At 42.5% G+C, this 23,968-nt stretch overlaps 2 protein-coding genes across 5 annotated transcripts; one reads left to right on the top strand and one right to left on the bottom strand.

The window, feature by feature from the left end:
• Positions 1 to 9,338: 9,338 nt before the first annotated feature.
• LOC106580314 (cyclic AMP-responsive element-binding protein 3-like protein 4) lies at positions 9,339 to 14,069 on the bottom strand. 2 transcript variants are annotated; one of them, XM_014161194.2, is made up of 10 exons: positions 13,772 to 14,069; positions 12,893 to 13,033; positions 12,447 to 12,711; positions 12,171 to 12,313; positions 11,637 to 11,744; positions 11,333 to 11,439; positions 10,995 to 11,063; positions 10,809 to 10,893; positions 10,617 to 10,713; positions 9,339 to 10,525 (listed from the first exon to the last, which is right to left on the bottom strand). In XM_014161194.2, exons 2-10 carry the CDS (start codon positions 13,028 to 13,030, stop codon positions 10,194 to 10,196), a joined length of 1,344 nt encoding a protein of 447 aa, XP_014016669.2. In that variant the 5' UTR covers positions 13,031 to 13,033; positions 13,772 to 14,069; the 3' UTR covers positions 9,339 to 10,193. The 2 variants fall into 2 exon arrangements, with proteins under 2 accessions (XP_014016669.2, XP_014016676.2); XM_014161201.2 differs by having other exon boundaries at positions 11,655 to 11,744.
• Positions 14,070 to 19,390: 5,321 nt separating this feature from the next.
• On the top strand, positions 19,391 to 23,836 carry LOC106580302 (zinc transporter ZIP1). 3 transcript variants are annotated; one of them, XM_014161171.2, is made up of 5 exons: positions 19,391 to 19,672; positions 20,111 to 20,404; positions 21,750 to 21,880; positions 22,247 to 22,433; positions 22,539 to 23,836. In XM_014161171.2, the coding sequence occupies exons 2-5, from the start codon at positions 20,212 to 20,214 to the stop codon at positions 22,940 to 22,942; spliced, it is 915 nt and encodes a 304-aa protein (XP_014016646.1). In that variant the 5' UTR covers positions 19,391 to 19,672; positions 20,111 to 20,211; the 3' UTR covers positions 22,943 to 23,836. The 3 variants fall into 3 exon arrangements, with proteins under 3 accessions (XP_014016646.1, XP_014016637.1, XP_014016656.1); XM_014161162.2 differs by having other exon boundaries at positions 22,247 to 23,836; XM_014161181.2 differs by lacking the exon at positions 19,391 to 19,672 and having other exon boundaries at positions 20,112 to 20,301; positions 22,247 to 23,836.
• The last annotated feature ends 132 nt before the right edge of the window (positions 23,837 to 23,968 follow it).

Below are 23,968 nucleotides of genomic sequence, written 5' to 3'. Positions count from 1 at the left end.
TACCCTGTGAGGGGGGAGATTGGAAAGGAAATCCACCGACAGGTGCGGCCACGGCCGTTGTGGAACGCGTAAGGGGTGTAACTTCCCTCTGGGCAGGTGCCTAGGAGCGTTACACTGGGCGCACACCGAGCAGGAGGAAACATAAACCCTCATGTCCTTAGACAAGGTAGGCCACCAGTACCTCCCGCTCAAACAGCGCACTGTCCGACCAATTCCAGGATGACCAGAGGAGGGTGACGTGTGGGCCCAATAGATCAACCGGTCACAGACAGCACACGGGACGTACAGATGCCCAGCGGGACACTGGATGGGAGCGGGCTCTGCACGCAACCCCTGCTCAATGTCCACGTAAAGCTCTCACACCACCAGCGCTACCAGGCAGGAGGCCGGAAGTATGGGAGTATGATCCATGGGCCGCTCTTCTGTGTCATACAGCCTGGACAGTGCGTATGCCTTCACGTTCTGGGAGCCTGGTCTGTAGGACAGGGTGAAAACAAAACGGGTGAAAAACATGGCCCACCTTGCCTGACAAGGGTTCAGTCTCCTCGCTGCCCGGATGTACTCCAGATTGCGGTGGTCAGTCCAGATGAGAAAAGGGTGTTTAGCCCCCTCAAGCCAATGCCTCCACGCCTTCAAGGCCTTGACGACAGCCAACAGCTCCCTGTCCCCCACATCATAGTTTCGCTCCGCCGGGCTGAGCTTCTTCGAGAAGAAGGCACAGGGGCGGAGCTTCGGTGGCGTACCCGAGTGCTGAGAGAGCACAGCTCCTATCCCAGCCTCAGACGCGTCCACCTCCACTATGAACGCCAAAGAGGGATCCGGATGGGCCAGCACGGGAGTTGAGGTAAACAGAGTCCTCAGGTGACCAAAAGCCCTTTCCGCCTCAGCCGACCACTGCAAACGTACCGGTCCCCCCTTCAGCAGTGAGGTAATGGGAGCCGCTACCTGACCAAAACCCCGGATAAACCTCCGGTAGTAGTTGGCAAACACTAACAGCCGCTGCACCTCCTTTACCGTGGTGGAAGTCAGCCGATTACGCACGGCTGAAATGCGGTCACTCTCCATCACCCCTGAGGTGGAAATGCGGTACCCTAGGAAGGAGACAGACTGCTGGAAGAACAGGCATTTCTCAGCCTTGACGTACAGGTCATGCGCCAACAGGCGACCAAGCACCCTGCGCACCAGGGACACATGCTCGGCGCGTCTAGCGGAGTATATCAGAATGTCATCAATATACACCAATACACCCTGCCCGTGCAGGTCCCTGAAAATCTTGTCTACAAAGGTTTGGAAGACTGATGGCGCATTCATCAACCCATATGGCATGACGAAGTACTCATAGTGCCCTGAGGTGGTACTGAAAGCCGTCTTCCACTCGTCTCCCTCCCAGATACGCACCAGGTTGTAAGCGCTCCTGAGATCTAGTTTGGTGAAGAAGCGCGCCCCGTGCATTGACTCAATCGCTGTGGCTATGAGCGGTAGCGGGTAACTATACCTCACAGTGATCTGGTTCAAGCCTCGATAGTCAATACACAGGCGCAGACCTCCCCCTTCTTTTTCACAAAAAATAAACTCGAGGAGGCGGGTGAAGTGGGGGACCGAATGTACCCCTGACGTAGGGATTCGGAGACAGGTTTTCATAGCCGCCGTCTCCGCCTGTGAGAGGGGATACACGTGACTCTTGGGAAGTGCAGCGTCTACCAGGAGATTTATCGCACAATCGCCCCGTCGATGGGGTGGTAATTGAGTCGCCTTCTTTTTGGAGAAGGCGAGAGCCAAATCGGCATATTCAGGGGGAATGCGCACAGTGGAGACCTGGTCTGGACTTTCCACTGTAGTAGCACCAATGGAAACCCCTAAACACCTCCCCGAGCACTCTCGCGACCACCCCGTGAGAGCCCTCTGTTGCCAAGAAACAGTGGGGTCATGACAAGCTAACCAGGCTAGGCCTAGCACCACAGGAAATGCCGGAGAGTCAATGAGGAAGAGACTAATTCTCTCCTTGTGACCCCCCTGCGTCACCATGCCCAGAGGAGCGGTAGCCTCCCTAATCAACCCTGACCCTAATGGTCGACTATCTAAGGCGTGAACGCGGAAGGGCACAGCCACGGGAACAATGGGGATCCCTAAACTATGGGCGAACGATCTATCTATAAAATTCCCAGCCGTGCCTGAATCGACGAGCGCCTTATGCTGGGAATGCGGGGAAAACTCAGAAAAAGTAACATACAAAAACATATGTGCAACAGAGGGCTCTGGGTGAGAATGGTGCCGGCTTACCTGGGGTGACGCCAGAGTGCCCTGCCTGCTGCCTCGATCCCCAGAGGAACCAACCCGGCACCGACCGGCAGTGTGACCTCTGCGGCCACAGATGGTGCACGAGCTGGAACCTCCTCCGGTCTCATTGCGCACAGCACCTCCCAGCTCCATGGGTATCGGAGAGGTGGTGCGGGGGGATGGAACCGACAGACCCCGATCAGGACGTCCGCGGGTATCCAGCAGGTTATCCAGCCGGATGGACAGGTCCACCAGCTGGTCGAAGGTGAGGGTGGTGTCTCTGCAGGCCAACTCCTGACGGACGTCCTCGCGCAAGCTGCAACGATAATGGTCGATCAGGGTCGATCCTGGTCGATCCTGCGCCGGCAGCCAGGGTCCGAAACTCCAGGGCGAACTCCTGGGCGCTCCTCGTCCCCTGCCTCAGATGGAAGAGGCACTCACCCGCCGCTCTACCCTCGGGCGGGTGGTTGAAGATTGAACTCCTCGGAATGGTCCAACGCCGCATCTCCCTCTCCCCACACGGCGTTGGCCCACTCCAGGGCATTCCCAGAGAGGCACGAGACGAGGGCAGACACCCTCTCACGGCCCAAAGGAGCCAGGTGGACGGTTGCCAGGTATAGGTCGAGCTGCAACAGGAACCCCTGGCAGCCTGCAGCCGTCCCATCGTATTACCGGGGAATGGCGAGACAAATCCCACTGGGACCAGGAGAGGGGGGGGGCGAGTAGTGGAGACCCCAGTTGTGCTGGTGGAGGTGCTGGAAGAACTCCCTGTCTCTCCCAGCGGTCCATTGTTTGGACAACGCGGCCCATGGCGGTGCCAAGATGGTGGAGCATCGCCGCGTATTCCCGGACGCGCTCTTCCACCCCTATACCAGGGGCACCTGCTCCTGCTGACTCCATTGGTGGTGCTGAATTCTGTAAGGGAGTGCGTAACTGGCGCGGCAGGGAAGTCAGGCGCAGGAGAGCAAAACTGGGTAATCAACGGAGCAGTTTTATTCATAAAAACCACCAGTAACCAGAACAACAAACAAATGGGTACAAAACCCGTCGCGCACCAGAGACAACGTGCACATGCACTTACAATAAACAATTCCGCACAAAGACATGGGGGGAACAGAGGGTTAAATACACAACATGTAATGAGGGAAATAAAGACCAGGTGTGTGAGAAGACAAGACAAAACAAATGGAAAATGAAAAGTGGAACGATGATGGCTAGAAGACTGGCGACGCCGAGCGCCGCCTGAACAAGGAGAGGAACCGACTTCGGCGGAAGTCATGACACCCTCTGTAGCCATTGATTTAGCTTCTTCTGTTTTCTTTTTAATGAGAGGGTTAAGGGTTAAAATTTAGTACGCCTCCAGACTTCTGATCCTTAGTAATGGTTATGCCTAAATATGTAAGTTCTTTTTTTTACTGGAATACCATAATATGAAGGTGTCACACAATCTTTGACTGCCATGAGTTCACATTTATTAATGTTAAGATGTAGACCAGATGCTTTGGAATAGGATTGTATCACATTGATCGATATGGGAATTTGGTTGGCGTCTTTCAGAAAAAGTGTATCGTCAGCCAGCTGGCTTATAATTTCTTTATCAGCTATGGAAATACCTTGTACAGGACTATTATTTAAAGAATTTGTAAGAAGTTGGGTGATTAATAAAAACAGATTCTGTATCACTGATAGAGTGAACATTATTCAGTGAGTCAAAAAACATATCTGTGGATTCCTGAGAGTACGTAGAGCTATACAATTTCCTGTAAAAATTGCTACAGTATTTAGCGATTCATTTTTGGTCGTCTGTAATAACACCATCAATGTGTAACTTATGGATAGTGTTATTTTATTTATTTTATTTTATTATTTGTAGAATGAAAGTCTCAAAGAAATAGGATGAATTCTGTCGTCCCTCCTCAAGCCATTTTTTCCTAGATCTGATAAAGGCTCCTTCTGCTTGTAATCTATATACAGTTGAAGTCAGAAGTTTACATACACCTTAGCCAAATACATTTAAACTCAGTTTTACACAATTCCTGACATTTAATCATAGTAAAAATTCCCTGTCTTAGGTCAGTTAGGATCACCACTTTATTTTAAGAATGTGAAATGTCCGAATAGTAGTAGAGAGAATTATTTATTTCAGCTTTTATTTCTTTCATCACATTCCCAGTGGGTCAGAAGTTTACATACAATCAATTAGTATTTGGTAGCATTGCCTTTAAATTGTTTAACTTGAGTCAAATGTTTCGGGTAGCCTTCCACATGCTTCCCAGAATAAGTTGGGTGAATTTTGGCCCATTCCTCCTGACAGAGCTGGTGTAACTGAGGCACGTTTGTAGGCCACCTTGCTCACACAAGCTTTTTCAGTTCTGCCCACAAATTTTCTATAGGATTGAGGTCGGGGCTTTGTGATGGCCACTCCAATACCTTGACTTTGTTGTCCTAACCTCTATGAGCTCTATGGGCTAGGTGGGACGCAAGCGTCCCACCCGTGGTGCACTCCATCAACAGCAGGTGCATTTCAAGAGCGGCAAATTTGAATCCAAATAAATGTCAAAATTCAAATTTTTCAAACATACAACTATTTTACACCCTTTGAAAGATAAACATCTCCTTAATCTAACCACGTTTTACGATTTCAAAAAGGTTTTACGGCGAAAGCATAAATTTAGAGTATGTTAGGACAGTACATTTACAAGAGTTGTGTGTAATGTTTTGTCAATTCAAAGACAGGGTCACCAAAACCATAAAACCAGCTAAAATGATGCACTAACCTTTTACAATCTCCATCAGATGACACTCCTAGGACATTATGTTAGACAATGCATGCATTTTTAGTTCTATCAAGTTCATATTTATATCCAAAAACAGCGTTTTACTATGGCATTGATGTTGAGGAAATCGTTTCCCTCCAATAACCGGCAGTCAAGTCAGCACCACAAATTAAATAATTAAAATTAGAAAACATTGGTAAAATATTATATTGTCATTTAAAGAATTATAGATTTACATCTCTTGAACGCAATCAACTTGCCAGATTTAAAAATAACCTTACTGGGAAATCACACTTTGCAATAATCTGAGCACTGCGCCCAGAAAAAGACGTTGCGCGATACAGACTAGCCGTCATGTTGGGGAGATCTAAAATCGAAAATACTATGTAAATAATCCATTACCTTTGATTCTCTTCATCAGATGTCACTTCCAGGTATCACAGGTCCATAACGAATGTAGTTTTGTTCAAAAAAGCTCATCATTTATGTCCAAAAATCTCCGTCTTGTTAGCACATGATCTAAGCCCGCCGGACTTCACTTCATGAACGAGGGGAAAAAATATATTTACGTTCGTTCAAACATGTCAAACGTTGTATAGCATAAATCATTAGGGCCTTTTTAACCAGAACATGAATAATATTCAAGGTGGACGAATGCATTCTCTTTTATAACGTATTGGAACGAGGGTACCCAACATGAACTCGCGCGCCAGGTGTCTAATGGGCCATCATCGTTCCATGGCTCTTGTTCGGTCAGATCTCCCTCCAGAAGACTCAAAACACTTTGTAAAGGCTGGTGACATCTAGTGGAAGCAATAGGAAGTGCCAAAATATTCCTCAGCCCCTGTGTTTTTCAATGGCATAGGTTTAAAGGTAATACAACACATCAGGTATCCACTTCCTGTCAGAAAATGTCTCAGGGTTTTGCCTGCCAAATGAGTTCTGTTATACTCACAGACACCATTCAAACAGTTTTAGAAACTTTATGGTGTTTTCTATCCATATATAATAAGTATATGCATATTCTAGTTACTGGGTAGGATTAGTAACCAGATTAAATCGGGTACATTTTTTTTATCCAGCCGTGCAAATACTGCCCCCTAGCCCTAACAGGTTTTAAGCCATTTTGCCACAACTTTGGAAGTATGCTTGGGGTCATTGTCCATTTGGAAGACCCAGTTGCGACCAAGCTTTAACTTCCTGACTGATGTCTTGAGATGTTGCTTCAATATATACACAATTTTCCTGCCTCATGATGCCATCTATTTTGTGAAGTGCACCAGTCCCTCCTGCAGCAAAGCACCCCCACAACATGATGCTGCCACCCCGTGCTTCATGGTTGGGATGGTGTTCTTCGGGTTGCAAGCCTCCCCCTTTTTCCTCCAAACATAACGATGGTCATTATGGCCAAACAGTTCTATTTTTGTTTCATCAGACCAGAAGACATTTCTCCATAAGGTACGATCTTTGTCCCCATGTGCAGTTGCAAACCGCAGTTTGGCTTTTTTATGCCTGTTTTGGAGCAGTGGCTTCTTCCTTGCTGAGCAATAATCTATATATATCATCAAGTTGATTTAATCTACATTTATTATCCAGTTGATTTAATCTATATATATTATCCAGTTTATTTAATCTATATATATTATCCAGTTTATTTAATCTATATATATTATCTATTTGATTTAATCTATATACATTATCCAGTTGATTTAATCTATATATATTATCCAGTTGATTTAATCTATATATATTATCCAGTTGATTTAATCTATATTTATTATCCAGTTTATTTAATCTATATATATATTATATAGTTTATTTAATCTATATTTATTATCCAGTTGATTTAATCTATATATATTATTCGGTTTATTTAATCAAAATGTATTATCCAGTTGATTTAATCTCTATATATTATCTAGTTGATTTAATCTATATATATTATCCAGTTGATTTAATCTATATATATTGTCCAGTTTATTTTGTAACTCAATCAGTTCCATCTTCTCCTCCCCCCAGAGACCGGCTGGGGACCTCTGAGAAAGGGAAGTTATCTTAATGATCGCCTTTTCCTCCTCAGCTCTTCTGGTCTTAGCAAGATTACTACCGTATTTTCTAAGGTATTTGGACACCTCAAATTTAAGAGCTCATAGTTCTTGCAATAAGATTTTTCTTCACCAGCCCTTTCCCAAAAGTGTGAGAGCAAATCTTTAACCTCAAACTTAACTATATCATTATTTAATAACAAGCTATTTAGCTTCCAGTAGGATGCTCTACCAAGGTTAGTATCAAGGGTAAATATTTTTATATCAATGTAAATGGCCCTATGATCTGTGAGGGGAGTAGTACAAATATTTGTAGTAACACACTCACTATCAATACATTTGGATATAAGCCACAAATCTATTCTGGACTGTCTGGAACCTGTTTTGTTACTCCAAGTGAACGATCTGTTGGCCGGAAACCTCTCTCTCCATATATCAGTAAGATTAAACTTTTCCATAAAAATTATTAAGCCCAAATTCTGACTGTTTGGCCTACCTGGGGGCCATGTATCAGATGAGTTATCTTTTGTAATGTTAAAGTTCCCTACTACCAATAATAACGAATTAGGAAATTTAGATAATCAATGAAGTACATGTTTCTCTATAGATTCAAGCAACTCATAATTTTCATGTTTGGTGTTGTACATGTAGTTGTTTACAGTAATTAGCATAATGTCATTGTAACTGATCACAAGACAAATAAAGTGACCAAAGGGGTCACATTCCGAGTGTAGAATATTACCACCAAAGGTATTTTTCATTGTAGTGACACCAGCGGAGCGTTCAGATCCATAGGAAAGCCAAATATCGTTGCCCCACTGTGACCTCCAGAAGTTGGTATCAGCAGAAATTGAGTGAGACTCTTGAAAAAAGCAAAAATCTGTTCATAATTGTTTAGCAAATAAAAATAAGGCCTTGCGCTTCACATTGTTTCGTAACCCCCTAGCATTAAGATCAAGTATAGACAAAGACAAAACAACAAAGATAATATAAAAGTATAAATTGTAGGATGAGTCAAAAACGTAGGAGCAGTGAACGTAAGCGATAAGGAACCAAGATCTGCACCATTTAAGTCAACTTAAAGTGAAAATAGCTTATACCATAAACTTTGAGCTAGTTGTTATCCGGCTAATGAAATTCAACTCAACAGAAAATTATGTTCAAGACCAAACCAAGGGTTCTCTGTAGTAAGAGAGACTAAAAACCCTCTTTAGTGTAATCAGGGACTATTCTAAGAAATAAAAATAAAATACAAAATAATAATTTAAAAAATAAAAGGATTTTAAGTTAATATGAAAACTGATCATAAAAAAAATTGAGTAAAAATGTTTTACATATACACATCCTAAGACCCATTTCACTTGGAAATAAGTATTAATAACTAAATAGAACAATAACTGTGTAAAGTCAGAGCAGAGCTGTATGCCCCTTTAAAACAGCATCTTAGTTCCTGTACACAAAAAAATAAATACAACTTTCAGTCTTCTTCGTGAGTTTGTAAACACAATAGGCTTTCTTCTGGTCTGGTCATACAAGAACAAGCTAATAAATTATTGAGGTACCTGAGTGTTCTGAAAAATAGTCACCTGAGGCTTGTTAGGTAATGTTAATCAGTACAAGGAAAATGAGAATACCATGGCTGAAACCATCAATCTGTTCCCTCTGGTGAGATTCTAGGGAGGAATATCAATTTTGGAACCGTTGATGAAGCCTTTCCCTCATTTCCTGCTTTCTTGATTGTTGGCCACAACTTGTTCCTTCTTTCTATGTCCTCCGGGCTGAGATGCTCAGCGAAACGCAGACTATGACTCTGAAGGAACGCCTTCTTCCTAGCAGCTTTCCAGACAGCATCCCTGTAGAATCTGTCAGTCAAGAGGATGATGATACCCTTTGGTCTTGAATCGTTTTGCTGTTGCTTCTTGCCGAGACGATGCACAACATCGATGGTATCACCAACTTTGTTCTTCTCTGCAGGCATAACTTCTTGGCAGATGCGGATAGCCTCTCGTCGCACATCCTCATTCTCCACCTCTGGCACGCCGTAGAGTCTCAGGTTCCATCTTCTTGTGTATTGCTCCAGATCAGTGAACTCGTCATCTTCAACAGCATTTCGAAAGCACGAGATTATCCATAGGGCAAGCGTAGTTATGGCAGTTATCAATACATTTTTTCATGGATTTCTTCAATGCTTTGAATAGTCAAACTTCAGGTAGGCTATATAATTACCATAAAGCAAAAACAGTTTTGTTCCCATTTAATAAATATAAAGTAAAGCACATAAAATAGGACACCAGCAACCACTACAATTAGGATAGCAAGTTCTGTGAAGAGTATACATTTGGACCACAATGTCATGCTTAAGATAAGGACATGTTTGGATTGTACACAATGTTTTTCTCTTAACCGAATGAGGGCCAAACAACATTTTTAAGTACACGCAAAAGATATGACAGTTTGCTTACAGTGCAAAATGAGTCTCTCAGCATTCAGTTATGGGAGCTGCAAACTACATTGAGCACAGATGCCAGTCAGAAACTAGCTAGGCAGTTTCACAAACATGTTAATGTACACACGAGTAAGGTAGTTAGTCCAAAACATAATTCATCGGTGTAGGCTCACTTTCAAGGAGTGTGTGTGTGGTGTACACTAAGACTTGCTTAAAGTATGCATAACCAAAACAATATATTCATATCTGTGGTGTTTTTCCAGCTACAACCTAACAACCTTCATCCTTCCCACAGGATGTACTAACTAATTCTTCGGAGTTTAAAGTTATAAATGTACTGGAACCTTTACCATACAAACATTAAGAAGTGGTACTTAAATAGAAAAGTCAAAAATGTTTATCCCATTTTGAAGACCATTCCACCGAATCCCAGATTAAACCTTGTTTGCACCACAGCAACAAAAAAGAGTAAGGCAATGGTTAGGCATTTAAGGCACCAAAGGGGTCTGGTTGAAAACCAATGTGGTAATAGGGCAGCATATTGGACTGCCCCAGCATATTCCTCCCATTGTCCATAATGAAGGCAAGGAGCTTTGAAGAGCTCTATAAAGCAAATGGAATGCAGTCAAACTAGATCATCAACACTGTCTACATCTCATCAGCGTGGGCTGGTTTGGTGGGGTCAAGGCTTGTGCTCCCTTTTCCTGTTGCTGACACCAGGCCCAGGGCCAGAGGTTCAGTCTGCCCGTCAACCAGAGTCGAGCTGTTCCCTGGTTGGCTCTCCTCCAGGGCCACACCCTCAATGTCAGTGATTTTGGGACTTTCTATTGGTTGCTTTAGTATTCTGGAAGCATCCGGGGGATCTGATTGACTGAGGTCACGGGAAACGGGTAGGGAATCTGGCTGAATTATATGGTTATCCACTTCCTCAGCAGCTTGCAAGGATGAAGCAGGATCTGTGAGGATGTTTCTGGAGATAACTGAAACAGTAAAGAAGAGGGAAGGCTATTTAACTTTCATAGTTTTCAGAAGAAAAATAATCCATTATTAATTCCTAAATGGATAACTAACCTCCTTTTGGTGTATAGTCCTCTTCTATGGATGAGGCGCCCCAGTGGAAGGGGCTGTAACTTGGGAAGATGATGAGGCCCAGAGAGAAGAGGATAATCTGATGGGAAACAACAGACGCACGTTAAATTCACTTTTTTTTAAGATCACCCTGAAAGTACACAAAGGCATGGAGGAAAGACATGTTGATCTCACCATGATGCAGGTGCTGGTCTGTGCTGCTTTAGTGACCGTCTGTTTGATCAGCGACTGTAGTCTGCGCAGCTGAGCCAGGAGAGACCTGTGCATGGAGATATTATAAAAACACCAGAACTAACAAGACACAAACATCATCATTGAGCATCATCAGTGCAAAAAGGTGATGTTAGCCAATTTAGTTACATGTTGTGTTTCTCCAGCTGTTCCACGGTCCTCTGCAGCTCTTTGTTTTGCGCTGAGCAAGCCGCTGCCCTGAGACACAGAAAATACCTAGGGTCACTGACAGAAAAGCATTCCTACTGTCCGACAGTGTCGCCCCATTGGGGAGAGTCAAGAATAACTCCGTGGTAGAATAGAACATAAGGACCCATTGTCAGGACTTCCTACTGCACATGCCTCTCTGTTGTACAACAAATGAAAATGCTAAGGAAATGCAAGTGACTTGTTTATAGAGGTTATCCACCATGAACTACATAGTGGGTCCAATTTTCATGGAGCCAAATAGAAGCCTCAGGCCTCACCTGCTCTCAAGCCCATCCACATAGTCCTTCTTCCTGCGACGGCTGTCCTGGGCTGACTGTTTGTTGCGTATTTTGCGTCTCACTTTTTTCAGAATCCGTTCCTCAGCCTAGAAGGGAATTCAGTCCAGTACATTTAGATGCAATTCAACTCAGAGCTAAACAATTTCAGTCAATTTCAGTCAAATCATAAAAAATATACAACAAAGTAATTTGTCATGTCAAAGTTGTTATGCAATTGTAATGTTATCCAAGTGCATGCAGGGGAATAATGGATTTGGGGTACATAGAATAGTGTACCATCTACCGTGCGTGTGTGTCTGACCTTGGTGAGGGGCAGGTTGTTGGGCAGAGAGATCCCCTCTTGGTTCAGCAGTTTCTGCTCCTCCTCAGTCAGCGTGAGATCAGGGTAAAGCTGATCAGGAGAAGAGGATATTGTGTTTATAATCCTCACCGCCATAATCCCATAGAGAGACACTTGAACAACCACCTGGGATCTCAGACTAACAATCGCCCTCCCCCACTATCTTCATATTGCGCCTATCTTCTCCATTCATTAGGGACTGAGGCCTATGGATTTCACCACATCTTTACAATACATTTGCAGGCCTCAATTATAAGTAAGCAGGAAAGATTGTCACTGTTTACATCTAATAAGATGGTAAAAACATTCCCTATTTATTTGTGATTGAGCCCTGCAACTTTGTCCTAATGCATATGGCGGGATCTTCACAACAGATGCCATTGAATATGGACTTATCTTGGCATTAGACCACTTTAGTGTTGTGAAAATATCTGAAAATTCTGATTTTTGAGTCAACTTGCCCCCTTTAAGTCTCACCAGTGGGCTGTCTGGACTGGTGGGGCCTGAGGTGGAAGCAGAGTGGGTAGAAAGGTGACCATGGTCAAATCTCCCAGCGGATACTTGGGGTAACTCGTTGACAATACAGGACTCCGAGATCAACATCTGAGAACGCCACTCATCTGACATAGGAAAAGAGAGTAAACTCCCACCCAACACACATGGACACACACACACACACACACACACACACACACACACACACACACACACACACACACACACACACACACACACACACACACACACACACACCGAGTTCTATGGAAATGACATCGACACTATGCTGCTCTGGCTCCGTCTTGATGTTGGCCAGGGTGCTGATGTCATAGACCACCTGATAGACAGTTGTGGGGGCCTGAGAGGGGTCCACCGTGGCTGCTAGGGGGCTCTCAGAGCAAGGTTCCTCAGAGATGCCACTGTCGCTCTCTGAGGAGGTCTCCACTGGGGCTCTGGTAGGGAAGACATCATTTGGGTTGATGGCATAAAGCACATCCTCTGGCTCGCTGTCATTTAGACCCTGTAACATATGGAGAGGAATTTGGTAATACTTTAAGCAAATGGTATAATACATTATTACATGTTACTAATGTGTTAAGAAATAAAGTTGAGTAAACATAGCCCCAGGTCTTTGCAACTTGGCTCACTATATTGTACAACTAGTCATAATGGGAAACCATCTGCACACTTTGGGTGTCTACCGTGCATTCATCCAGGGGTTTTTCAGAGCCAGCATAGATGACATCAGAGCAAGAAAATGGCCCTTCCAGGCCCCAACTCTCCTCTGTCATACTGTCCTCCTTGTGTCCGAAAAACAGCTCTCCATTCTCTACATCCATGTCCTAGAAGAAACAAAACAGCAGTTAAATATTTTGTAGTACTTCTATCAATTCAGTTCACTTTTGTGTACTTCTCTTATTGCACTGTCAATGTTACAACTCTTTGTTATTAAAGTATTTGAAACTCATACCGATGTTGTTGTAAATTAAGATTTATAAAGCATGAAGAAGGTGTGGCAACTGCTCAGAGAGCTGTTAAAGGGTGGAGCTATATATATTATTACTGTTTGATCAGTGGGAGTCCTTTCGCAAGAGGATATCAGCATCCTGGTGCACGCACGCACGCACGCACACACACACAGTTGTATTAAAAACTGATAGGCTCTCAATAGCAATTGTACCCCTCATAAAATCACAATCATTAGACTTTTTTGGCCTCAAATGTAATATGTAGACCTACAAGTTAGGCAAGCAGAAATAATAGTATCACGTGACCCACACCAGTAGTCTTTAATAAACTAGTCTGTCTATACGTATGTTTTCTATATTGTAGGCTATTGCCTGCATATTTCTGCCAAGTGTTCAGATAATGATCTCACACTATTAAATGGCGGAACTTGAATAAAGTTGATCCATTAAAATTCAACATTCGTAATCGATTGCCTTATTGGTTTCGATTTAGATGTTGAGTTTGACACTATACCTCGATCATGTGTAGGATTCCCTTCCCTGTCAAGCAGAATAAACAAGAGTTACATTGTACTCTCCGACTATAGCCTCATGTCACCACAAACAACTTACTTGTCTGCTGCTGTTTTCAGAAGCGATGATTGTTCCGAATATATATATAGGTCTACTTCAAGTGCATTACAACAATAGTAGGCCCAACGTGAGTAGAAAAATGCAGACGAGTAGTGTTTAAAGATCAACCAGCGTAAGACGCATTTCTCCCAAAAATCCAGCTGGCAATTCTTATGTCAATCATCCCGTAGGACGAATAACCATACTCACACGGCGGATGTGCGTCGCCTAAACGCAACCTGTTGGCTCTAAAAATCACTAACTGATAGAGTATGTGGATTTCTCTCTGTTTCTTACTTATGCCATAATGCAAAAACATGTCCCTTTTATAAATCAGTACATTTACACCGACGTTGTGCAGTCCATAATCGTCAAATAACCCCGAAGTCCCTCCCACTTTACGCCTTTGATTGGGCAAGGCAATTTACCAATAAAAAAAACAGAAGAGGGTGTGAATACTTTGGAGGCAAAATGTAGCAGTGAGTTAGAGATGATACTGGACATACTGGAAAGGATTAGTTACAGTATCGTATTGAGTTCTGAAGTAGGCAAAGGCCTATACTTTTGCCAACATTCTCTATTGAGACGTTTTTGCAGTAGGAAAGTCAGAGCAAAATCAGGGGATCATGGCAAAATCTAAAAGTGTGACACCATCTGGAGTTCTGACTTTGAACAAGTCATGGATATCTCAAAGCAGTTTTGATGGTTTGGACTACATGGCTGGAACATCAATGACGGCTGGAAGAGCCTGGTCTGCTGGTGTTCCTTGCAAAAATGGATAGCAGAGTGGTGAGTCAATCTTTGTATGTGTTCACTGCTCTCTTTGCACATATATATTTCCAATAGACACTGATCTTTTTGTCTCACCATTCTTTGTAGTTGATCGACTGATCAAGAATGGAAAAGGCAGCCAAATGTTGCGATCTTGAATGCAACTTTGTGAAATTGTATCATTCCCTTTACCCTGTAGGTGGCGTTAAAGTCTGTCCTGCTGGTGGATGGTGGGGAGACCATTGTGTTGTAAGGGCTGGGGGTGGCTCCTAGTGTGAGTGGCCAGGGGATTACTGGTGCCATCCAGAGACATGTGACAGAGTATGCCTGCAGTCACTTTTCACAGGTCACTTGCCCGAAAACTGTGCCCAGGACACAACCCATCATCTGAAAAACTGTCTAGATATCGTTTGTTGGCCAAAGAGGTAGGCCTACATAGCTTGCATGCCAGTGTGGTTTTTATTGAGCAGGGGTGTGCACAACTGCAGTCCTTGATGGCCACAGTTCTGAGGTCCAGTCATTTGACATATAACATTCTCTAGTTGTGTTATTTATAATTATATGTATGGACATGCATCATGCAATGTATCTTGAGCTGAAATAGCCTGCTCTCTTGAATCATCTATTGTGTCTGTGTTAGGGCATTCCTTCTTTGTGTTGTGAGGTAGGTGACATAGGATCTTTCGTTGAGGAACTACAACAGAGACTCGACCAAAAGTACAAGGCTGAGGCCTTTAACCCAGTGACCCTGAGCCAAGCAGGCAGAAAAAGCAGTGCTGAGCATACATGTGGTTGAAAACCTTCTGTTGTGTGGCACCATTATCAATGACTGGGAGCCACTGATGCTAATGGAGGCTAATCTGGAAGTGCTTCACAGGAGGGGGCTGAACTGGGTAGCAGACTGCCCACTCAAGCCCAATGCTCTCAGTCTCTGCACCATACCCAGTGCCCTATTGCCCTCCATTTTAACATCAACATTTTTGGTCACAGCCTTGATTCAGTCTGTGCTCTGTTCCTGGCACAGCTTAGAAATCTACTCTGATACTTGAGTGGATATCTCATCTTCTATACTTACAGTACCAGTCAAAAGTTTGGAAACACCTACTCATTCAAGGGTTTTCCTTTATTTTCACTATTTTCTACATTGTAGAATAATAGTGAAGACATCAAAACTATGAAATAACACACATACTCTGCGTCTCACAAAGACACGGCGGTTGGAACCAAAAATCTCACATTTGGACTCATCAGACCAAAGGACAGATTTCCACCGGTCTAATGTCCATTACTCGTGTTTCTTGGCCCAAGCAAGTCTCTTCTTCTTATTGGTGTCTTTTTAGTAGTGGTTTCTTTGCAGCAATTTGACCATGAAGGCCCTATTCACGCAGTCTTCTCTGAACAGTTGATGTTGAGATGTTTCTGTTACTTGAACTCTGTGAAGCATTTCTTTTTTGGGCTGCAATTTCCGAGGCTGGTAACTCTAATGAACTTATCCTCTGGTCTTTCTTTCCTGTGGCGGTCCTCATGAGAGCCAGTTTCATCATAGCACTTGATGGTTTTTGCGACTGCACTTGAAGAAACTTTAAAAGTTCTTGAAATTTTCCGATTGACTTATCTTCATGTCTTAAAGTAATGATGGACTGTCATTTCTCTTTGCTTATTTGAGCTGTTCTTGCCATAATATGAGCATGGTCTTTTACCAAATAGGGCTATCTTCTGTATACCCTCCTACCTTGTCACAACTGATTGTCTCAAACGCATTAAGGAAAGAAATTCCACAAATTAACTTTTAACATGGCATACTTGTTAATTGAAATGCATTCCAGGTGCATTCCACCTCACGAAGCTGGTTGAGAGAATGTGCCAAGAGTGTGCAAAGCTGCATCCCAGTATCCATCCTGGGCTAAAGCAGTTTTGTTAGAACCCTTCCAGTCATGTTCTTCAAGGATTATTGAGAGGAGCTTTTGCTGGAGACCTTTAACAATATCTGGAGCTGGAGGAAACACAAAGTGTCGTTGAGCATTCATGTACATATAATAACACAATAATTCAAAAGCTACATGCTGAATTCCATACCAGGCTTTTAGCCAAAATGTCAGAGAATGTATTTAATATATTCATGTCCTTTATACTGTGTTTAATGGTTTATTTGTTTTTTATGGTTTTATTATGGCAAATATAAACTGGATAGGATCTCCTGTATACTATGGCAAAATAGGGCAGTTATATATGACTCATGGAACTCAATTTTTTAAAATTTTTATACAAGGTAAGGTTTGCCTCTTTATGATCTCACATGATCTCACCTCATAAGAACTGGGTTGTGGCATCAGCAATTTCTGCCTCTCTCAATAAATACATAAAATAATTGTGTTGGTGATCTTTTGAAAAACACAGATGGGCCTAAATTGTAAACAATATACTATGCAATCAAGATATTTTTATTCTATACAGGAAGTTATCATAAGTTTCTCAGAGTTCTAGCGAGGTCGAGTCAAACACAGTTTTAATTGTTCTTGGTATTTTCATTGGCACACACATACACACACATTTATCTCCCTCCCAGTCCAACCTAATCATTATCTTTAAACATAAATTATTTTATCAATCCACCCTTAGGGTAGAATTATTTAGTCATTAAGGGTGGATTGATAAAATAATTTATGTTTAAAGATAATGATTAAATAATTCTACCCTGAAACGTAACCATTAGGGATTATAGTTTATGTAGCATGTATAAGGAATAATTAAAGTATTAAACATAAGTCCAACTAGGTTGGACTGGGAGGGAGATAAATGTGTGTGCCGAACAAAATACCGAGAACAATTACCCGACCTGGCTAGAACTCTGAGAAACTTATGATAGGACAGGGAGTCATTTTCAAGGTTCCTCTAATCTCGGCGGAATGGAACGGACAGCGCTGGGTAGTGATAAACAGTGGTGAGAACTCTGGGGAGGGATACAACCCACCTACTGTTCGTGTGTATGTATGTGCATAGGATACCTACTGTTTGTGTGGATGTGTGTGCGTAAGTAAGGAGTGAATTATAAAATGGATGTCTTTGTATTATGGACTTCAGAGTACCCTCGTGAATAAACATTTTGACTATTGTAAGCTGGGACTCAAGTCTGTTTCATTCAACCAGAATCTTACAAACTCTGGGTTGCAGACTGAGTAGATTAATTGAAGTTTATGAACATTGATAACGAAATTCACATAACAGTCTGACACGAGACGTACCTCACCCACCTGGACAAAAGGAATGCACATGTGAGGATGCTGTTCGACTACAGCTCTGCCTTCAATACCATAGTGCCCTCTATGTTCACCACAAAGCTCACGGCCCTGGGACTGAACTCCTTCCTTTGCAACTGGGTCCTGGACTTCCTGACCAGGTGGTGAAGGTAGGCAACATCACCTCCTCCACACTGATCCTCAATACAGGGGAACCACAAGGGTGCGTTCTCAGTCCCCTCCTGTACTCCTTTTATACCCACAACAGCGTGGCCTCACACAGTTCCAACTCCATCATCAAGTTCACTGACAACACGACAGTAGTAGGCATGATTACCAACACAGGCAAGATGGGCTACAAAGAGGAGTTAGGCACTCTGTCGGAGTAGTGCCAGGTAAACAACCTCTCCTTCAACATCAGCAAAACAAAGGAGCTGATTGTGGACTTCAGGAGGAACCAGGCTGGGCACATCCTCATCAACAGGGTCACTGTGACGATGATCCAAAACGTCAAGTTACTCAGCTTACACATCTCCGAGGAGCTAAAATGGTCAAACCACATGGACACTGTGGTGAAGGCACTACAGTGACTCTTCAACCTTAGGAGGCTGAAGAAATGTGTCCTGTCCCATCACAGTTTCTACAGGAGCACCATCGAGAGCATACTGTCAGGCTGCATCACAGCCTGGTACGGCAACTCCACCGCCGCTGATCGCAAGGCTCTACAGGGGGTGGTACGATCAGCCAGTATGTTCAACAAGTTTAAACATCACATTAGAGTACGGCAGTTTAGTACAGTAGAGCACAGTACAGTATGGCACGGTACAGGACAGTCAAGTTTTATTCAGTAGAGTACAATAGAGTACAGTAAGAGTAGAGTATAGTTTAGTAGAGTATATTAGAGTAAAGTAGGGTACAATACAGAGCCCTATAAAAAAAATAAGACATCCAAAAGACATCAATGTCTGTAAATTCTTAATGGGAAGTGTTGGCCCATACTTGTTCACTACAGTACTTCCCACAAATCTAAGAAGGAGATTCCAGCATTTTGCTTAGGCTACTCATCATGATGTTTCATGGTCAATGCTGCCATCCCATTTCTGACACCAGTGTAGCGAACAACAAACTCAGCTCTTGGTGTGAAAGGCAAACACCCTACCGGACCAATCATAGAAGTTTATATGTGGCCAAATCAACTCCAGCCTGGACCTGACCAAATCTAAACCAATCATAGACGTCTGTTGACGTTGAAATCAAGGCCAGTCTGGACCGCAGCAAAAAATAAATAAAGACCACTGGTCCAGACAGGACCAGAAACAAAAGACGTCCAAATTACGTCGCCTGACTGTACATGTTTAGCGGGTATGTATCCTACTAGATTAGAGAATGCAGCAGAGGTGTGGTACTGGTACTCATGACATTGTCATATTTCGCACATTTACTGGACTGATACAAAGTCTAGAGATGGCACATGATGTCCTCTCAATTCTTCATCTGTTGCAATTGTGTGCGATTTATGAGTGATACAATGTACAGTATCTTGTCTCAAAAGTCCACGAATGAATAGACCGCGAAAGTTCAAAGTTGCTCCGAAACAACTGATAAATGATCTGTTTAGCAGACAACCAATCTTGAGATGAACTATCGACAGCTAAAACGCAGATCTGACTTGAGATCAGATTTCACCGAGCGTTGATGAATCCGGGATATGCCCCTCCCTCGAGGTCGTCCCAGCCTCATTCTGATCAGCTGACTCATCACTTCCCGTACGGAGTGCAATTTTTTTGGAATAGCAGTAATGTCGTTTTGCTGCCTTTTTCCCACTTGTTATTAAGTCTGTGCCAATAGAAGCTGCTCACCAAGGCTGTCCTTTTATGAGAGAATACGACAGAAGGTAATACATTATTTATTGCTTGCTGTTTGTAACGTGAAAGATGCCAAAGGCAGAAAGCTTTACGTTTAGTCAAATTGTTGAAAACTTTTGATGGAATAGCTATAGTTTTTAAAACTTTCTAACCAGCTATACATGATATTATAACAGTCCCAGTAAAGCAATTTAATGTTATCTGATGTTAGATCAGTCACATGCTTTCTATGCCCCCCTTTCCTACACAAACTTTACTTTCCAGATCCTTTCACATACTGTATCTGGGAATTCATATTATTTGTTTGCCAAGATTCCAGAGCAGATGTTACAATGTGACATTGTCACAGAAGTCTCTCACCCTAAACTATGGGCACTATGAAAATGTATGCAATACATTTAAAACTGCATTTATTTGTATTGACTTGATTTGAATGTAGGCAAATGTTCCTCAAACTTCTGATGCAGGTGGTCTCCCCTCCCCATTCGACTGTAAGCCAATGGAGGGCGTCTGAGAGCTACACTTTGCTGTTTCACTCAGACATAAGAGAGAAGCAGGTTATGCAGACATGGCTCTCAGAAAAGGATCTTCTTCTGTTGCCCTCTCCGGGTGGCCATCTGAAGTGCAGATGAACCCAACTGATGTCCCTGGCCTGGAGGTAAAGCTGGGAGCACTGGTTGTTCTTTTCTCCATCACACTGGTTTGTGGCTTCGCCCCTTTGTGCTTAGTCAGGGGGGCAGGGAGGTGCAATGTAGACCCAGGTAAGTGGCACTTTAGATCAAAATTCATTTAGAGAATGTGACTTAACGGTAAAGCCATTTGTATTAAATCACTTTTTGACAGCACCCCTTTTGAATTGAATAGAACCATCCTTACATATTTTCCCATTGTAGAAGTGCTCAGAAAGTTACTTTTTGGACCTGAATGCCAAAATAGTCAAGAGATAAAAGTCCTCAAATTTGACCTATTTTGCATACACACCATACCATGAGACATCCATCTCTTCATCACTGGAAAAGATAAACAGTTGAGATTTATATATTGAAAAACTTATGAACAGGGTTTTTAAATTATTTCATAATTTCTTTAACAATGTTTTTTTGAATTTAAAAAAACGTTTTTTTTCTTCTTAAATGTCAGTTACACACAATGTTGACTTGTATGGGAATATCAGGTGTTTCATATACTGTCAATTCTCCATAGGAAACCTATTGAAATCATAGAAATAGAGATCATAGAATATACATGACCATTTAAGTTGACATTCGACAATGGGTGGACCAGTGGCAATCTTTGTGTTAGTAATTACAAGCAAAAACTTCAATTCAATTAAAATGTCAATGGTGTACCAGCTAAATTGGAGAGGTCTGAAGGGATAGGTCCATTCTATGAATTATATTTCTAGGATTGAAATGACACCCACCCTGTATTCAACAGCATGTTGTGTCTCAACCGATGGCGGGCACAACACAAAAACCTCAGATGATGTAAAAATAGGGTCTAAGCTACAACATACAGTACCAGTCAAAGGTTTGGACATACCATCTCATTCCAGGGTTTTTCTTTATTTTTAAAATGTTCTACATTGTAGAATAATAATTAAGAGATCATCCCAAACAAAACCCAACATAGAAATACAAAACTAGAACCTGACAACATAGAAAAACTAAACTAGAAAAACTCCCCTGTCACGCCCTGACCTACTCTACCATAGAAAATAACATCTTTCTATAGTCAGGACGTGACAACTCCTATGTGTTCCTTCCTTTCACAAAACCTACACGAAACAGAAAGATCCCCAAATCCATGTAAAGACAGTAGAATGTAAGTGGGTTCAACTTCCATGCACATCTGATAACTTTGCACAGAGCTGAATAATTAAGCGCAGGTAAATTAGTAAAAAGAGGACATACCTACTCATTTTTGTGTAATCTGTTCCCGGATGTTGTCAAGATGTATTCTGTCAACTCTGTATATCTTTTTCATGGAGACCAGACGAAGACCAACAGGTTAAAACATTGACTTTACTTGTTGTAGAGCCTTTCAATAAACCTGCATGACTGGCTGATACATTTGTGGCTGAGTTGTGTCTATTGTATTCCACAGAAATGCATCACAAGGTAGTGAGCTTGGTGAGCTGCTTCGCTGGAGGAGTGTTCTTTGCTACTTGCCTTCTGGACCTGGTGCCTGACTACCTATCTGGGATCAATGAAGCATTTAGTAGCCTGGGCATCACAGTAAGAATTTGGGGAAGTCCCTCATTAGCTGTGTCTTTTTTTGGTTTCTGCCCTTCGGTTAGTCATTTCACATCTGATTAGTATTTAGGAAGTACAGCGTTATCTTTGCCTACCCTGTATTGCTTGATGTCAGAATTACATTTTTAATCTTTGTGTCAAAGTTGAATGCTGAGAAAAATACAGATGTATGACTTTCTGTGAAGACTCATCAATTTCTGTTCGCAGTCACTTTTTTTAATGTATTTTTTATGTTACATTTGTCAGCTTAATCTGCTGACTGATTAGGCTAGCTTTGTCGTAGTTAATTCTGCCAGGTAAGTTATAAAGTGTGTGTTATCCTCTTATCTGTCAATCTACCCCTTCCAGCTTCAGTTCCCTCTACCTGAGTTTATCATAGCCATGGGCTTCTTCTTGGTCCTGGTGCTGGAGCAAATAGTCTTGGCCCTCAAAGACCGATCGGCGGGCCACTCTGAAGAAAGACGCGCACTATTGGTGGAATCCAGCGTCCAATCACATGACAGAAATGGCCAGAGATACTCCCACCACTCCCATGGTAGGGAGGAACTAGGGGGAGAGGATGCCCACTTTCATGTGGACTTTAACTCCACCTCGGCCATCCGGGCCTTCATTCTAGTATTTTCTTTATCTCTGCACTCAGTGTTCGAGGGCCTGGCTGTGGGGTTACAGGAGGACAGTCAAGAGGTGCTGGAGATCTGTGTTGCTCTACTCCTCCACAAGAGCATCATCTCTTTCAGTCTAGCCCTAAAGCTGGCCCAGGGCAAGCTGCGGCGGGCAGCCGTGGTAGGTTGCCTCCTGCTCTTTGCCCTCATGTCCCCGTTGGGCATTGGGCTGGGCATTGCCCTCACCGAGACCAAGTCGTCCCCCCAGCACCAGCTGGCCAGGTCCACCTTAGAAGGCCTGGCGTCTGGCACCTTTTTGTATATCATCTTCATGGAGATCCTGCCCCATGAGCTGAGCTCCCCGCAGAACCGCATCTCCAAGGTGGCCATGATTCTCACTGGTTTCGCAGTGGTCACTGGGGTGCTGTTCATCAAAATGTAAATATTCTGTAGATCAATGCTTAGGGTCTGATTCTATGAAAAACTGACAACCCTTCTGGGATATAAGACAAAAACAAATTTCCTTTTGCGCCGTGAGAATGCAATTTGGACTGATAAGCATTAAATAATGTTTACAGCATGAGACCAAAAGATACTCAACTGTATCATTAATTCAAACATGTTTCCTTAAGGTGCAGGGAGAATGCTGGTTTGCCTTACACTGGAAACTTTTGATTCAGTAGAGGTCTTTTAGTTTTATTATGTAGATGAACGTTATTCATTCAGGTTTTTGAAAAAGGGATATATGCTAATCCTGACATCTTTTAAATTAACATTAAATAACATTTTCTATTTTAGATAATTGAGAATTTTAATGTATCTATATTTTTTATATAAACAATGACATACTTCACAAACAGCTTTCTGTATACCGTGACGATGTGGTCAAAATAACCGTATTAAAAAAGGAAATATGAGCACTTTTGAGAAATGTATAACTCCTGATTTGATATTATAGCAATCCGAATGTTTTGCTGGCTGTGAAATCTGACTAGCAGTGTCCTGAATTGTTCACAGAACATTTGTTTGTTCAGTAGTATGACTGCCTAGCCCCTGCAAAAACACAATAAGAGCATATACAGCTGGCTATTACTTTAAATGCTTAAAAAGCTAAATGGAGTGTGCTCTTTGTCAGAGCCTTACATTGAGATCAAAATATAGGCCTTTATTTCACTGCCATGTGGTGAGAAAGCTTTGAATTAGTCCTCTATTCTCTTGTAAAACTTGAGTTTGAATAATTGAAATGGCTGCTCTTGTTTTTATGTTCACTTTTAAATCAGGACTTGTTTATCTGTACCTGGTTTACTGATTAAAAGTAATCTGAAATCATTTTAAACATGGTGCCTAGTTATTTTTCCTCTGGAGAGTGATAGGATTTGTGATGAGTACGATAGTGATCAGACAACCAGTGTATTTTACTACTGAATAATCTGGTTTATATGCAGCCCTTTTATTTTGAGGAAACCAA

Source organism: Salmo salar, chromosome ssa02, assembly GCF_905237065.1.
Source record: "Salmo salar chromosome ssa02, Ssal_v3.1, whole genome shotgun sequence".
In the NCBI taxonomy this organism is placed as follows: Eukaryota; Metazoa; Chordata; class Actinopteri; order Salmoniformes; family Salmonidae; genus Salmo; species Salmo salar.
The sequence above is the reverse complement of the archived record's forward strand: the minus strand, read 5'-3'. Positions and strand labels throughout refer to the sequence as shown.

What these genes read in the sequence shown, in the direction of transcription:
- LOC106580314 (XM_014161194.2), bottom strand. Translation starts at nt 13,030, where the DNA reads ATGGATGTAGAGAATGGAGAGCTGTTTTTCGGACACAAGGAGGACAGT. An exon ending in TGTCATTTCCATAGAACTCG is followed by an intron (nt 12,314 to 12,446) that starts GTGTGTGTGTGT and finishes TTCCTATGTCAG; the next exon opens with ATGAGTGGCGTTCTCAGATG. An exon ending in CAGCTGGAGAAACACAACAT is followed by an intron (nt 10,894 to 10,994) that starts GTAACTAAATTG and finishes CTCCATGCACAG; the next exon opens with GTCTCTCCTGGCTCAGCTGC.
- LOC106580302 (XM_014161162.2), top strand. Translation starts at nt 20,212, where the DNA reads ATGGCTCTCAGAAAAGGATCTTCTTCTGTTGCCCTCTCCGGGTGGCCA. An exon ending in GAGGTGCAATGTAGACCCAG is followed by an intron (nt 20,405 to 21,749) that starts GTAAGTGGCACT and finishes TGTATTCCACAG; the next exon opens with AAATGCATCACAAGGTAGTG. An exon ending in TTAGTAGCCTGGGCATCACA is followed by an intron (nt 21,881 to 22,246) that starts GTAAGAATTTGG and finishes TACCCCTTCCAG; the next exon opens with CTTCAGTTCCCTCTACCTGA.